Below are 17,060 nucleotides of genomic sequence, written 5' to 3' on the forward strand. Positions count from 1 at the left end.
ACTGAGGAGAGGCTTCCGCCTGGCCACTCTGCCATAAAGCCCAGATCGGTGGAGTGTTTCAATGATGGTTGTCCTTCTGGAAGTTTCTCCCATCTCCATCCAGGTTCTCTGGAGCTCAGCCAGAGTGACCATCCGGTTCTTGGGCACCTCTCTTACCAAAGCCCTTCTCCCCCAATTGCTCAGTTGGGCCGGGCGGCCAACTCTAGGAAGAGTTCTGGTTGTTCCAAACTTCTTCCATTTAAGAATTATGGAGGCCACTGTGCTCTTGGGAACCTTCAATGCAGCAGAATTTTTTGTAGGCTTCCCCAGATCTGTGCCTCGACACAATCCTGTCACTGAGCTCTGCAGACAGTTCCTTCGACCTCATGGCTTGGGTTTGCTCTGATATGCATTGTCAGCTGTAAGACCTTATATAGACAGGTGTGTGCCTTTCCAAGTCATGTCCAATCAATTGAATTTACCACAGGTGGACTCCAATCAAGGTGTAGAAACATCTCAAAGATGATCAAGATAAATGGGAGGCACCTGAGCTAAATTTCAAGTGTTAGTGTAGGTGTATGCAAAGGGTATGAATACTTATGTCAATGTGATATTTCAGTTTCTTTTTAATAAATTTACAAAACTTTCTAAAATCCTGTTTTCTCTTTGTCATTATGGGGTATTGAGTGTAGATTGATGAGGGAAAAAATGAATTTAAACGACTTCAGCATAAGGCAGCAACATAACAAAATGTGAAAAAAGTGAAGGGGTCTGAATACTTTCTGAATGCACTGTATGTATGGTATTGAATTTCCAAGTCAACAAAGTCCCTCGTGCAACACGTCAGGAGGATATTCTCGTCATTGTACACTTCAGCTGCATGATGTATCATTGAACAGCTAGCTTCATCATAGACTTGTTGAATGTTTCCACCTTCCTACACTTGCCAGTTTTGTCTTTGACCTTCTCCTTGCAGAAAAGGCATTTCCCTATTAAAAAAACATTTCACCCGTGCTGCTGTATTCGTACTCATTCTGCAAGTAGGAAAGGCGTGACAAAACTCCATGGAGTTGACGGAAGTGGGTGGATCTGCAGTCGTCCACAATTGCTGATCACAGATCTCCGCTGAGCAGCCAGCGATGCCTACATGCTCCACTTTCACCCTCGCAAAGTGAAACTTCATCCTACAAATCTGACAGTGATGCCGTTGAAACACTGCGTGGCTCATCGTTCCAAGCAGCAAATCTGCTGTCATCACGTTCACTTCCTACGTCAAGAAGCGCTGTCCAAGAAGTCCGGGAAAACGGAGTCAATGCCTTGTCCCTCAGACTTGTTTTATCAGGCAGTTTGCAGAGACACAGAATGACATCTCTTCAGTGGACTCTGAGACCTCTGTGTCAAAGGTGAATGTTTTTCTCGTCACTCCATTCATGGATACCGTCCTTCATGTTCATTCACTCACTGAAATTATTGACAACATGGATACAACAACACAAACAACAACATACATTTTAAGGCCATTTTCCCTGCTAGAGCGGGGGCTAGCCTTGCGGTCCCCATGACAATCTTCTGCATCTTGCCCTATTTTCTGCATCTCTTCTTGTTAACCCCCTTGCCCGCATTTCTTCTTCCACCATCTTTAGCCAAGGCTTTCTCGGTCTTCCCCGTCCTGTACTTCCTTCTACATTCATTTCCATCACTCTTCTCAACCAGTCACTTTCATCCTTCCTCAACACATGACCAAACCATCTCAACCTGTTCCTCTTCACAGCATCAATCACAGGCTCTATTCCCATCATGTTTCGCAATTCATCATTTGTCTTCCTCTCTCTCAACGATACTCTGCACATCCATCGAACCATTCGCATTTCCACCCTTTCCAACCTTCGTTGCTGCTCTACGTTCATTACCCATGTCTCGCTCCCATAAATCATAACACTTCTCACACATGTAGCATACACCTTTCCCTTCAGCTTCAACGACACTCCCCTCCTCATCAGCACACCACTCAGTTCCCGAAACTTCTTCCATGCACATCTCACTCTAGCAACCGTTGCCGAGTCTGATCCACCTTCTCCATTCAGCATGCCTCCGAGGTAGCAAAATGTTTTCACACCTTCCAGCTTCATGCCATCTCCAAGATCCAACTCAACATTTCCTCCATCTGCAGCTCCCTCTGTGCACAGCTTACATTTGAATGTAGCTGCCACACTGGTTAATGACCCTCTCAGACCACTACATTTTTGATGAACCCGCTCAGTGCACATTGTACATTGAATGGAGTTCACTCCGACACCCTATCTGCACACAGCACAGGGCCACTTCCCAGTTCTTTCCACCTCACCACATGCTTTACCACTTGCCATCACCTTCGTCTTTCCGATATTCACCTTCAGACCTTTTGTCTCCATACATTCCTTCCACTTGTTCATCTTTTCCTTCAGTCCATCCATACTTTCCGCAATCAACACCAGATCATCTGCATACAACAACTCCCACGGTAAACCCTCCTTTACATTCTGAGCCAGCACCTCCATCACAGCTACAAATAGTAGTGGACTTAGTACCGATCCCTGATGCACTCCCACCTTCACCTCAAACTCACCACTGTTCCCGTCCTTCGTCCTTACAGCTGTGCGCGCTCTTTTGTACATTGCCATCACTACTCTGATCAACCATTCCTCCACTCCTAACTTCCTCATTGCCCATGTCAATACTTTGCGTGGAACCCTATCGAATGCTTTCTCCAGATCAACAAACCCAAGAAACAACTTCTTCCTCTTCTCCATATACTTCTCCTGCAACTGCCTCACAATGAAAAGCGCGTCTGTCGTTCCTCTTCCTGGCATAAATCCAAACTGCATTTCGTCGATCTTCCTTCACCTTCCTCCTCTCCAACACCCTTTCCAATACCTTCATTCCATCCTCCAATAACTTTATCGCTCGGTACGAGCCACACTCTAGAGGGTCACCTTTCCCCTTGTATAGAGGGACGAGGGTACTCAGTTTCCAAACCACTGGAATGCGGCCTACTTTCACCGCCAGATTACAGATCTCTGTCATTCTCTTCACACCCCAACTTCCTGCTGCCTTCAACATATCTCCCACAACTCCCGTCGGCCCTCCCGCTTTTCTACTCTTCCTTGCTTTTATCGCTTCCTCAACTTCCTTCTCAGTTATCTTCTCTGTCGGTCCTAAAACTGGGTTACTCTCTATGTTGCCATCCCATTCATTCTCTGTATTCAACAGCATTTCCATATATCTTTTCCATCTTCCTTTAATTCCATCTGGGTCCACAACGATTTGTCCCACTTCATCCTTCAAGCAACTCACCCCCATCACATCACACCTCTCTTTCGCTATCTGCTTTGCAATCCTGAATACTGCTCTCTGACTCTTCCGAATCCAAGCCTTCTCCGAACATTTTCCTACATGCCTCCTGCGCCTTTGCTACCTCTTTCTTGCAGCCTTCTTGGCTGGCTGCCTTATAACTTTCATGCTCTGCTGTTTCTGCTCCCGTACCCTTCGCCTTCTGCCACTCCTTGAACTTCTTCCTCTTCTCCTCAATCCTCTTTCCAACTTCATCATCCCACCACCATGTTTCTGAGTGCCTCGGTGGTCCTTTTGTCCATCCACATACCTCACCAACGGCTCCCAACAGACTAGCTTTCATTGACATCCAACCACTTTCAAGCTCAACCACATCATCCTCTACCCGACTCAGCCTCTCTTTTAATGCCTCCCTTTCTGTCATCTCTTTCAACCTCCACACTTTCATTCTCGGTTGGTACTTCACCCGCCGAGCTCTCCTCGCGCCTTTCACCCTTATGTCGCAGACAACCAAGTGGTGCTGTGAAACAGCCTCCTCTCCCGGGATCACCTTTGTGTCCCGGAGGTGCCCCCTATCTCGCCTACGCACCATCAGGTAGTCAACGGTTGTCGTCGACCCACCTGACGTGTATGTAACAAGCTTATTATCCTCTTTCTGGAACTGAGTATTACAAATCAACAAATCAGCTCCATCGGCAAACTCCAAAATCCTTTCACCTTCTCAATTTCTCAAAACCATATCCGTAACCCCCATGAACCCCCTCAAAACCATCCAAAACCATCTTCCCACATGTCCATTTAGGTCTCCTCCTACCACAACAACCTCCTCATCTTTCACGTTTTCCATCAGCTTCTCTGTCGCACACCAGAACTTGTCCTTCTCTTCATCGCTCCGACCAACCTGCGGAGCATATCCCGAGATGACGTTCACCAAGAGCTTTCCAATCATCATTTTCACCATCAACAACCTATCACTCACTCTAGTCACACTCACCACACTGTCTACAAACTCCTCAGAAAACAGGACACCAACACCATTCACGCCGTCCAGGCACCCTTGCCACACAAACTTGTATTTCTGTACTTTCTGAATGCACTGTATGTATGGTATTGAATTTCCAAGTCAACAAAGTACCTCGTGCAACACGTCAGGAGGATATTCTCGTCATTGTACACTTCAGCTGCATGATGTATCATTGAACAGCTAGCTTCATCATAGACCTGTTCAATGTTTCCACCTTCCTACACTTGCCAGTTTTGTCTTTGACCTTCTCCTTGCAGAAAAGGCATTTCCCTATTAAAAAAACATTTCACCCGTGCTGCTGTATTCGTACTCATTCTGCAAGTAGGAAAGGTGTGAGAAAACTCCATGGAGTTGACGGAAGTTGGTGGTTCTGCAGTCGTCCACAATTGCTGATCACAGATCTCCGCTGAGCAGCCAGCGATGCCTACATGCTCCACTTTCACCCTCGCTAAGTGAAACTTCATCCTACAAATCTGACAGTGATGCTGTTGAAACACACTGCATGGCTCGTCGTTCCAAGCAGCAAATCTGCTGTCATCACGTTCACTTCCTACGTCAAGAAGCGCTCTCCAAGAAGTCCGGGAAAACGGAGTCAATGCCTTGTCCCTCAGACTTGTTTTATCAGGCAGTTTGCAGAAACACAGAATGACATCTCTTCAGTGGACTCTGAGACCTCTGTGTCAAAGGTGAATGTTTTGCTCGTCACTCCATTCATGGATACCGTCGTTCATGTTCATTCACTCACTGAAATTATTGACAACATGGATGTAGTACCAATAATCTCCTGTTAGCGCATGCACATCACCTGTGGTCAAGAAGCCAAGGCTTGGACAACTTGTGGCCTTTTTTGCATGTTGCAACAATCGGAATTCTATTTCTATTCGTACTTCTTTTGCACTTTTCGTTGAGAAACCTTTGTTGGACTAGATAGGTAACACAACTCTGTTTCTAGATGCTTTTCAGAGATTGGCTCTGAGACTATAATGCACTCTTCTACATCAATTGTTTCTCTAATTTTGATGCCTCCTTGTACCATTGCACCACACCTATCATGGTTCATGGTTTTATTCACACATACATCATCACAATGCTACCTCTTCTGTTTGTGTATTCACAAGGTTGTAACCCACAACAGGCTCTCCACCATCTGTGACTCATGACTCCACCAGTCCGTAAGGTTTCCCTGCCATGAGCACTACTTCAGAGATGGGTGGCTCTGTGATACCTGTAGGAACTACCATCACGTGCAGCCTCACTTTGTGGTCCACTTGTCCCTGCATTCGCAGCTCCGCGGATCTGATCCCAAGCTGTCTGCTCTCCTGGTCTATTTAACCGTCATTGGCCAACATAAGGTTGATGCCGATTCGGTAATGGTTTCACATGTTCATCACCAGATTTCTCCCTTTCATTTTGTCAAACTGAATTCCAACCTAATGAAGCAACCCAATATTCATACTGTAGATCCAGTAGCCATCTGCAAGCTGTGATATTTCGATTAGGTTTGTGTCCTTTCGTATTCGGTCTTCATTATTAGTATGCTCATGCCAGAATTGCATTTGACATAATGTGGTGTTATATGTACAGTATGTACGACTGACTGTACGTGAACGTTTGTGCAAAAACTTCGCTGTTCAGATAGCTCTGGGGTCCCCACCATGTGGATTTTTTTTTATATGCAAGATCAAGGCTCGTGTAAGAGCTAACATTAATGACGAAAAAAACAAACGGACACACGACATATAATAAAGGGAGCGGGAGACAAGATGGGGAGAGAGGGGGGAAGCACACAAGTACAACATTTGAGAACAGGGACATCGGGAGATCTGTGGGAGGGAGGGGCTTGGGGGGGAGGAGGCGTGGGGGAGAGGTTTAAAACACATGTGCACTGCAAGGACTTACAGGAAAGAAGTCGGTATTTCAGAAAAGTGTATCTGGGGTGAATTAACGGGGATAGAAAAGATCAAGGCTTTGGATGGGGGGAAATAAGAGATGGTGGTGAACAGCTGTTTTAAAGACCTGGAGGGAGATTCTCCCTCTTTTCTGTGCTTCCTGGATGGCATTTAGATAAAGCATCCTGGCAAGCTTGCTGTGTAATTTGTGAGTGGTGTCATTGCTGGGTGATGTGCCTGCGATACATGGAAAGGTGGCGCATTGTTGTGGCGCGATGGGGTTTTGTCGAGATGCACACGTGTTGTCTGCTTGCCTTCCCGATTGTTTCCACCTTGCAACATCCTGTCCTCACCAACTTTATGAGTGTTTTTTGTTGTGTAGGTATGTCAAGTGCTTCACTGGTTAAACCAACTGCCTGGCCTTTGGTTCTCAAGGCATGGCATTCCAACCTCCAACCTTTTTTGGGTGTGGTGTCCAAGACTCGTGTTCCACCCAGATCAACCTCTTGTCCAGATTACCCATAATGGTTTGAGTAAAGCGGGTTTGTAATCGTAACAAGGAAGGGGGAGTGGTGTGTGGGTTGGCACACACTTGTGGGAAGGACCTTCATCTTGCATATAATATGTATGTATTTCACAGCTTGTTTGTAGATCTGGTCATTGGCACAGTTGTGTATACAAGACAAAATCCTCTCCTCCAAGACAGATTATTTGCTGTGGTTCCCAAATTGAAATTTGATTGTGAAAGGATATTGCTACTTTTGAAGTGCTCAAATGCTTTGACCAGTACTGTTTAATGAGGTCATTTTGCTCTGTGACCTCTACTCCACGACTGGCTTGCAATCAATTCCTTACCTTGCATGACATCTGATCTCACCAGACCGTTCTCTTTTGCAGTGGCAATGTTTCTCAACACCCTGACGCCGAAGTTCTATGTGGCTCTCACAGGGACATCATCACTTATTTCAGGACTTATTCTGGTGAGCTACTTTCTCTCTTTGTGTGTCATTTGTAAGCTACTGAGAAATATTATGCAGAAAGTGTTTGCAAGCCTTCACTCTGTGTTCATTTTCATTGTATTGTTTTGTATGTACAGTAGTCGGTGTCTTTTATTACCCTCACCTGAGGAGAGGGTATTGCATTTGAGTCCGTTTGTTTGTCTGTTTTGTCTGTCTGTTTGTTTGTCCGCACAGATTAAATATGATTTTCTCTGCAACCGTTGGTCCAATTGACAGGAAATCTTCACCATAGTTGCAACTCCCACCTGTAGAATTTTTAAATGATAATTATGACGTCATAGGTCACGTGGTATGGGAGCCATCTTGAAAAAAACGAAAAACCTTGCACCTCTATATCTCCAAAGCGCTGAATAGAAAGAATTGAGACATGGCTCATTGTAAAGAACTCTCCATGTGGAATAACATGTTAATGATGTTTTCATAGGTTTCTCCATTATGATGTCACAATTCGACAAGTACAAAACTTCATCCGATCAAGATGACATTTATTGAGCGTCATCTAGGGATAAATTGGTGGATTAAAAAAAAATGATGACATCAGTCACATGGTTCGGCCGCCATATTAATTTTAACACAAAAGCCCTAAAAACCACTAAAAACCCCTTTTCTCCGAAACGGCTAAACAGATCGAGGCAAAACTTGTAAACACCACACAACATGTTCTGGCGAGGGTCTGCAATCTCGGATTGCTCTTTCTAGTTCTGTTTAGAAGTTAGGTAAATCGTAATTATGTGATAAACGTGTTTTATTTGTGAGCAGATGAGGTTGTGTTCCTTCCTCCTCCCCCCCCCCCCCTTCCTTCTCTGTATCTCTATCATCTATTCTCTTACAATTTACACCATTCTTTACCATCCATTTCATTTTACACTGCACACAAAAAACTGCCCGCAAACCCGTTCACTCGCTTGATACGAGTTGCACCGCAGAAAGAACCACGTTCACCCTGAGAAGGAGAGGCATAGACAGAAGCTGCTGGAGGGTGCTGGAAGACTCCACCCCATAACCTCCCTTAGTGTGACGTGAATGTGGCATGACGGACCCAATGAGAAGTGACCAGCGCGAGTGAGGCGAGTTTGGCATGGCCAGGAAGGGGGGCGAGGTGGTTAGGAAGATAAAGGGGAAGAGCGTGGCCAATTCTCTCTCTCTCTCCACTACTGCCTCGGCCATAACAGCAATTTGATATATATATATATTTTGGATACAAGATCGAGGCTCGTGTAAGAGCTAACATCAATCACAAAAAAAAAAAACCGACACCCAAACATACAATAAAGGGAGCAGGAGACAAGATGGGGAGAGAGAGGGTAGCACACAAGTACAACAGCAGAGAACAGGACAACGGAAGATCCGTGGGAGGGAGAAGACTTGGGGGGAGAAGGCATGAGGAGGCGGGGGGGGGGGGGGGGTGGGTGGGAAAGGTATAAAACACATTTATGGACACTGCTAGAACTTCCAGGAAAGAAAGAGGTCGGGATTAAAAAAAAAAAAGTGGATCTGGGGTGAATTAACGGGGGCAGAAGAGATCAAGGTTTTGGATGGGGGAAGACAAGAGATAGTGGTGAACAGCTGTTTTAAAGGCCTGGAGGGGAGGAGTGGGATTGAAGAGAGTGAGGGAGTTTGTTCCAGAGGTGGGAGTAAAGAGGAATGAAGGAGTGAAGGTGAGCAGAGAGTCTTGATTTTTGCAATTTCACCAAAAGAGTGTTACTGGCAGATCTTGTGTGACCTGTAGGAATATTTGGGCGACAGAGCACAGATAGAGGTGGGGGAGCAAGGCCGGAAAGGAGTCGGCAGAAGACGGAAAGACCACCAACCTGCCTGCAGTGAGTGAGTGAGCCTGTTCCCCAAAGAGATTTTCTTACCCTTTGCTTCAGTCTGCCAGAACGGAGTTTCATACCTTACTCGCCTCACTTTCTCATCACTCCTCATAGTCGAGGCCAAATTATTTCGTTTTTAACCCTTTAATGGTGGACTCAAAATAACGGCCATTGTGTTTTCATGAAATATTCTGTCATAGCTTCAACAGTCTTCATTTCAACAAGATCTTTCAGTTTTCTATGGTTTTATTGGCTCGAGAATTCAACTACAACGCACAACAGACTGAGAAGCTTAGAATATGTATGAACACCATGTCTGCTACAATTCACAATGACGATTGAGGCAGTACTTAATGATCGACAATTAAAAACACAAGGCTCTTACTTCAATTCCCCAATAGCAGTCAGGACAAAAATAATTAAGCCTCCTACATTCCCTCAAATAATAAAGCAATTTACCCCTCCCAGATGATCAGAATTACTCCTCTTCCCCCCCCCCCCCCCCCAAAGACACTTGCTTTGTAGTGCGCATGCATTATGGATATCGTGTTGCATCAGATGTTGAAGGTGGAGTTTCTCGAGACCGCTTCATGCAGAATAACTTGGCTCGTGCCTCGTCGCGGACATGACTCTGTCTACATCTGGTACTCCAAACACTTTGCAGATGAAAACCTCGGACCAAAGAATTGAGACACAGTCACACCCCGTTGAATGAAAGCCAAGATTTCATCAACTTGAGGGGCTGTCAATTGCTGTCAAACATCATGCACTGGAGTAAACTTGGGGGGAGTGGGTGGGGGGGGGGGGGGGAGTGGGTGGGGGGGGGGGGGGTCTTGGCAATGCCAGATTTCATCCACAAATATGAACATTGCATTTTGTCATAATAGGCCAGCAATAGCACCAGTACATCAGTGGAGCGCACTGACACGACCGTTGAGTCCACGTTGGTATGAAGGCAGTGGAGTACAAGAGAGGTGTCAGCCTCCTCGTGACCCGCTTCAAGTGCTGTCACATAAATAAATGGGTCTGAAGTCTTCACCATTATTGATTCTGCAAATCCTTCAGAGACAACAACCATTTTGTTTGTAGGGCTGTATTCAATAAGGTGATCAGATAGAAACAAGGCAAGATCTTTGTTTTTGTTCTGGTGCCACAAAGTTTGACCAGTTTGTTATTAGCGGTACTGTGTGACTTTCTACACAATGTCTCCCAGGTTGTAAGCCATGTTTGCGTTTCAATATTGTCCCCACTTTGATGGAGTCTTTCCAATATCTATAAAATGCTGCATCAATCCTGTAATATGCTTCTCCTTTGTTGTACTGTATACCGTTTTGGAAATGTTTCTACATATTCACCAAATGTCGTTTTGTCTGTTGGCTTTACCAGAGCCATCACCAATGCTTGGCTAGCAATGACTAAGCAGGTTGGCCCACTTAAAGCCACAGTTGTTAGGGTAGTGATATCAGTCGTTAGCACTTTGGTTGGCGGTGATTTATTGGCAGTGTGTAGGCTTCCATCAGTGGGATCTGGGAGAAAACAGCAGGATTGTTGGAGGTGGGACCTGGGAGAAAGTGTGATTGAGCCACTCAGTTGCTGCCCAGAAATTGTCATTTGCAGCTTTTGTCGAACCTGTCGGACATCATTAATTGTGCGCAATCCATCTTATGTTCATGTCAGAAGCTTTTGGTGCTTGTTTTCTTGACATATTATGCACTGCTCATAGTATGGAGCCGATCTCTACCGGACCGCAGGATGGCATAATCCATTCATGATGACTAATGTTTAGACCTTAGAACTTCCTGTAATGGTAAAAAGTGGTTTGCGTACTTGTTAACAAGGTCTTATGTAATATTACATGAATACGACAATTCAAACTAAATGCTTCTAGGACATCTACATGTGCCAAACATTAGCCTTTGTATAGCTAAATTTTGGAGCCAATAAAAAAAAAATTTGTCGTGTGTGTGTGTGTGTGTGTGTGTGTGTGTGTGTGTGTGTGTGTGTGTGTGTGTGTGTGTGTGTGTGTGTGTGTGTGTGTGTGTGTGTCATTGGTTGTTATATCTCCATATACGGGTTTCAGAAGGTGGAACGGAGCCCTCCCAGGATTCGAAGTATCCATCTTCGTGTGTGTGTGTGCGTGCGTGTCATTGGTTTTAAACTCCATATGCAGCTTTCTTATTGCATTTTCTTTCTTCTTTCATAATGAAATCACACAAATCACAGCGGAAGATGTTTCTGGACAATTGGCAATTTGTAGTTTAATCCCTCCCCCTTCCCACCACCCCACCACCACACTTTAATTCCATTTTATTGGGCACTGACACTCAGTTATTCTCTCAGACCAACTAAACCTTGACGCCTTCTGACATTAAAATCGGACTCAGTTTAGTCAGTCACCTCCGTAGCTCTATTACAAGGCTCCGAAGAAAAGCAAAAAAAAAGAGGAAAACAAATGTGAATCGATCTGTCAATAGAACCCGATAAAGTCCATATGTGTTCATATGCATTCATGCTTATCACACTCTCAGCTATGCCTGTACCTCTCGTGTTCTAGCAAGGGAAGGGTATTCCAACATGGCGGCTGCTTGCCCTGCGAGCACGTGCTGCAGCTGCACTCCAGTTGTATATACACTATACAGCTCGGTGAACACACTCCAGCACATGTGTGAGACAGTGCTTGGTATGCACGCCCTAACGCTGCCTCGGGATATAGAAGCAAGGCCGTGAGCTTGCAATATGCACACATCACATCGTTAGCCACATGCTCGTCACGCAAATTCACACTGTGTTAAATTAACTGTTCCTTACATCAAATTTGACCCAATATTTTTTGAAACTGAATGTTCATCAAGTAGAAATACTCAAGTTTTACAGTGACATGTGTTTTTGTACTATTTTCGAGATTTCATGACTACGATTATCTCGTCAATAGCTGAAAGTTGTGCAGAGCTAACAATTCTTTTTGAAAACGCAATAAATGTGTTAATATGTGAAGAGATTTTTCTTCAGCAAACAATAAAATTGGCCTAGTATTATTTTGCTGCAAGTTAGTAGGCAGATGGATTGAACAGCTGACGGGAGTGTTCTGTGATTGCGAGGTTGCTGGTATGAAAAAAAATTTGATCTGGAGGTGTCGTGAGAAATAATAATTTAAACGTGGATACTGTTTTTTATGAAGTTTAGGTGGCCCGGCGGACCACAAAAAAATAATTAAGCGTGACCCATGATAAGAGAGAGTAGGTTTTTGCGGAAAAATTCCCAGGCTGAGTTAATCAGGGTAGGTAGATATAGGAGACCAGTTCTGAAGTGCAATGGCTGCTTGCATTCCCTGTCGGTTTCCCTGAGTGAAATGCCAGACTTGCTGGCACTGAGGCTGTTGTCTGAGAATGGCTAGAGAGCTGGTGACCTTCACAAACACATGATCAGATGGATCAATTGAAGCAGAGGAAGAGCACAAGATATTGGCATGGAAGATGGTTAAAACCAAATCCAGAAGGGAGGATTTGCCATAAACAGAAATCTGGGAGGGAAAGTTTACAGATTGAGGTGTGTGTGTGTGTGTGTGTGTGTGTGTGTGTGTGTGCGTGTGTGCGTGTGTGTGTGTGTGTGTGTGTGTGTGTGTGTGTGTGTGTGTGTGTGTGTGTGTGTGTGTGTGTGTGTGTTTTTTTTCCATGATAAGCCTTAAACTATGTTTAAAATATATATATTGCAACACAGTCTTCATGTTTATATTTGTTTTTGGAAAGTGATACTTTGCCCATTAGTGCATCATGATCCTTTTGTCCTGTGTGTGGGCATTCAGATATTTGAGTGGTGGTATTTCCGCAAGTATGGCACGTCGTTCATCGAGCAGGTGTCTGTAAACCACTTGGGCCCACTGCTTGGTGGTGTGGAAAGTAGTAGCTCCACAGGTTCAATACTCAATGGCAGCCCTGAAACTGAAGGTAGCCGGCAAAGCAGCGTTCCAGGTATGTGAGAGGTTCCTTTTTCTTTCTCTAAAAGTTGTGTTCTACAGCATGGTCCATATGCCCCTCAGTACCTCTGCTAGCAAATTGCATCCTGCATTTTCTTGCATGAAGGTGTTTGTAGGACATGAGTGCACTGGAACAGCATTTGCTTATGTGAATACACAGGGTCATGAGAATAACTATCAATGAAATCAATTTAGTTGGTGTGTTAAAATAAATAAATTACTTTGGGCAACACGATAAATGGATCGTCCAATATATCGGCAATATAGTATGATGGCTTATTAACTGTTCCATAATCGCAAAGATGTTGTTCTATATCCCAGTACATATACTTGTATACAGAACCTTCTGAAAGTATTCACACCCCCTTGACTTTTTTCACATTTTGTTGTGTTACAGCCTGAATTAAAATTGGATTAAATAACCGATCTACACATAATACCCATAATATCAAAGTGGATTTTTTTGTTTTTTTAGAAATTTTTACAAAATAATTAAAAATGAAATACAGAAATATATAATTTATTTAAGTATTGTTACAGCCATGGGTTTTGTGTGTACTGTGATAGGGAATCTTTGATTCTCCTCAAACCTACCAGGCCTGTAGCTACCGAGGAAAAATAACTTCATACCATGGCAGGTTACTAGCCAACCGCAAACACCAATTGGTCTACCACGTACGTAGTCCCAGGGTTCTTCATCTGACCACCATTTACCTGTGCTACGTGGCTTTCCAATCAGGTGATGTGCCCTCGGCTATGCACCAATCTTATCTTAATTGGTTCTTAATTATGGCGGCCGAGCAACCCCTTGTGCATACCAGACTGTAATGTCCAATCAATTTGGGAATTATAATCTCCCAATCTAACCTAATGTGCACACGGAATTAATTCATGTGAAAATAATTAATTATACATGTGAAAAAATTCCACACCAAAAAGCCTGGTGTTGGTTTAGCTGTTAGGGTGCCAGCTTGGGATCCTAGGATCCTGGGTTTGAATCCGAGGGAACAATGGAACAATGGCAAAGGGAACAATGGGGGAATGCAGATCCGAAATGTACAAGCGATCGCAAGCAATGGGGAGTTCAGCAATATCTACAAAGCAAAGGAAATGTATGAGATGCAGACTTCATCGTATGCTTTACCTACCTGCTATACATGATATAAAGTACCCATCAGACCATCCATGGAGGGAGAAAAGAGCAGAAGAAGAAAAAGTTACAAGAGTCAACGGCCTCTTGCTCACTGGGCAGAATAAGTCGTGCATCCGCAACCCAGATGCTAAAGGATGGGGTCAACGGAAATAAATACTGTTGTGTCCAGGATGCGTTGAGCTGCAGAGTTGCAGGGTGTCATGCGTATAAATGCGTGTGGTGCAAGAAAAACTGTGAAGGTGCGTTGTCAGTAATTGCCACCCCAGAGGAGTTGGGCTGCGGCAATGCCACCATTCGCTGGTGCCCTGAAAAGGACCGTTGGTTGACTGTGCCATTGTTGAGCTTGTGAGTTCAGTAGCACGATTTTATATACAGACTGCTGAGAAAAGAATGCATGAGATAAATAGCCAACTGTGGAAGAGCCTAAAATATATGTGTAAGTGTGGCATGACTTCGGCCCGAACATGTGCCTGACAATGCGCTCACTCTGTTTGCCACAATGCTTAGACTCCCATCTTGACCCACCAATGTGGGCACCACCTCTCGAGCCCCAATATTCCTTCCATGAAGCCCCCCAAAGCAAACACTGGTCAATCACCGAAGCCAGGACCAAAGCCAAGAACCAAGCGCCTTTGGCAAGAATTACAGCTTCACATCTTCTTAGGGATATTTGTATCAACTTTGAACATCTGGTTTTGGGGAGTTTCTCCCATTCTTCCTTGCAGATTTGCTCAAGCTCTGTCAGGTTGGATGGGGACTGTCAGTGAACAGCGATCTTCAAGTCTCTCTGCAGGTTATCAATGGGATTCAAGTCTGGGCTTTAGCTCGGCCACTCAAGGACATTCACATTCTTGTTCTGAAGCCATTCCAGTGTTGCTTTGGCTGTATGCTTGGGGGTCATTGTCTTGTTGGAATGTAAATCTTCGTCGTTGGAATGTAAATCTTCGTCGCAGTCCACTAAGGTCTTTTGCACCCTGAAGCAGATTCTCATCAAGGATTTGCCTGTATTTGGCTCCATTCATTGTTCCCTCTGTCCTTACAAGTCTCCCAGTCCCTGCCACTGGAAATCATCCCCATAGCATGATGCTGCCACCACCATGCTTCACAGTTGGGATGGTGTTCTTTGGGTGATGTGCTGTGTTGGGGTTGCGCCATCTGTAATGTTTTGCATTTAGGCCAAAAAGGTTTTGTCAGACTACAAAGCCACATGGCTTCAGAATCTCCAGTGTTTTTTTTGCATACCTCAAATGGGACTCAAGGTGTTCCATTTTGTGTAATGGTTTGCTTCTTGCTACTCTACCATGCAGACCAGACTTGTGGAGTGCTTGGGATGTTGTCACATGCACACAGTGACATGCAGTCATTGTCATAAAGGCCTGTAGCTCTTTCAAAGTTGCAATTGGCCTCTTAGTGGCCTCTCTGATCAGTCTCCTCCTTGCTCAGTCATCCAGTTTGGAGGGACAGTCTGATCGAGGCAGGTTATTGGTGGTGCTATACACCTTCCACTTCTTAATGATTATCTTGATTGTGCTCCAATGGATGTTCAAGGCTTTTGGAATATTTTATACTTATTTATTACACTCATATTTTTGTCCCCCGTCGCACCGCAGAGTGAAAGGGGGACTATGGTTTTCCCCTCCGTCCGTGTGTGCGTCCGTGCGTGCGTGCGTTGAACCTTGTGAGCGGAATATCTTGGAAAAATAAATGAACTACTAACTTCTAATCTGGTGTGTGGGTGTATCTACGCATAAGGAAGAACGCTATTGAAAATTGGGTCACCACGTTAAAATCCCAGATGGCCACCGCCATGTATGTCTGAACCTTGTGAGCGGAATATCTTGAAAAATAAGCGAAGTACCAACTTCTAATCTGGTGTGTGGGTGTATCTAGGCATAAGGAAGAACGCTATTGAAAATTGGGTCGCCACGTCAAAATCCAAGATGGCCGCCACCATATATGTCTGAACCTTGTGAGCGGAATATCTTGAAAAATAAACCAACTACTCACTTCTAATGTGGTGCATGACTGTAGCTACGCATAAGGAAGAACGCTATTGAAAATTGGGTTGCCACGTCAAAATCCAAGATGGCCGCCACCATATATGTCTGAACCTTGTGAGTGGAATATCTTGAAAAATAAACGAACTACGAACTTCTAATCCGGTGTGTGGGTGTGTCTCCAACCCACTCACAAATATTATCGACTCTTCCATGTTTCCTGCGTCTTCCACTTTGTCAAATCACATCACTTCACCGACGGGGGACCTCGGCGTTACGCTTGTTATACTTATATTTATACTCATCATATTTTCATACTCACTTTCCACAACTTCATCCTGGAGGTCTTTTGAAATCTCATTGGTGCTTATGGTTGTCATTGCTGTGAAATGCATTACTCAGCTGAGGAAATCTACATGAACAGCTTATTTTATTCTTAAATAATCAGAATCACTGCAATTTAAAACAGGTGGAGGCCAATTAACTTGGTATGTGATTTTGAAGGTGATTGGTTCCACCTGAGCTAATTTTTAATTGCTATTACAAGGGGGAGGGAGGGGGAGGGAGTGGTCACTTATCCAAAAGATACAAATTGTTTTGTATCTTTAATCAATTTTCTGAAATTTGTTGAATTTGTTTTTCACTTGGAAGTTTTGGGTTACGATATGTAAATAAAAGTGGAAAAAGTCTGATTTTATGTTATTGAATTCCAGGCTATAAGGCAACAAAAGGTGAAAAATTTGAAAGAGCGTGTAGACTTTATATAGACACACACACACACACACACACACACACACACACACACACACACACACACACACACACACACACACACACACACACACACACACACACACACACACACATATATGAAAGACTGTT

General features: G+C 44.3%; 1 protein-coding gene across 9 annotated transcripts in view; it reads left to right on the forward strand.

Annotated features, from left to right (window-relative positions):
• Positions 1–17,060, forward strand: part of ST7 (suppression of tumorigenicity 7) — a 202,524-nt gene that overhangs the window by 62,578 nt on the left and 122,886 nt on the right. For all 9 annotated transcript variants that reach the window (XR_010984030.2, XR_013623113.1, XR_013623114.1 and 6 more), the window contains exons 2-3: positions 7,120–7,202; positions 12,858–13,023. Coding sequence is in view for 5 of the 9 variants with exons in the window: in XM_068113036.2 (XP_067969137.1) it covers positions 7,120–7,202; positions 12,858–13,023 (249 nt within the window). In the remaining 4 variants the exon portion in view is untranslated. The remainder of the gene's footprint in view (positions 1–7,119; positions 7,203–12,857; positions 13,024–17,060) is intronic.

Source organism: Myxine glutinosa, chromosome 4, assembly GCF_964187855.1.
Source record: "Myxine glutinosa chromosome 4, kmMyxGlut1.1, whole genome shotgun sequence".
NCBI classification, from domain to species: Eukaryota; Metazoa; Chordata; class Myxini; order Myxiniformes; family Myxinidae; genus Myxine; species Myxine glutinosa.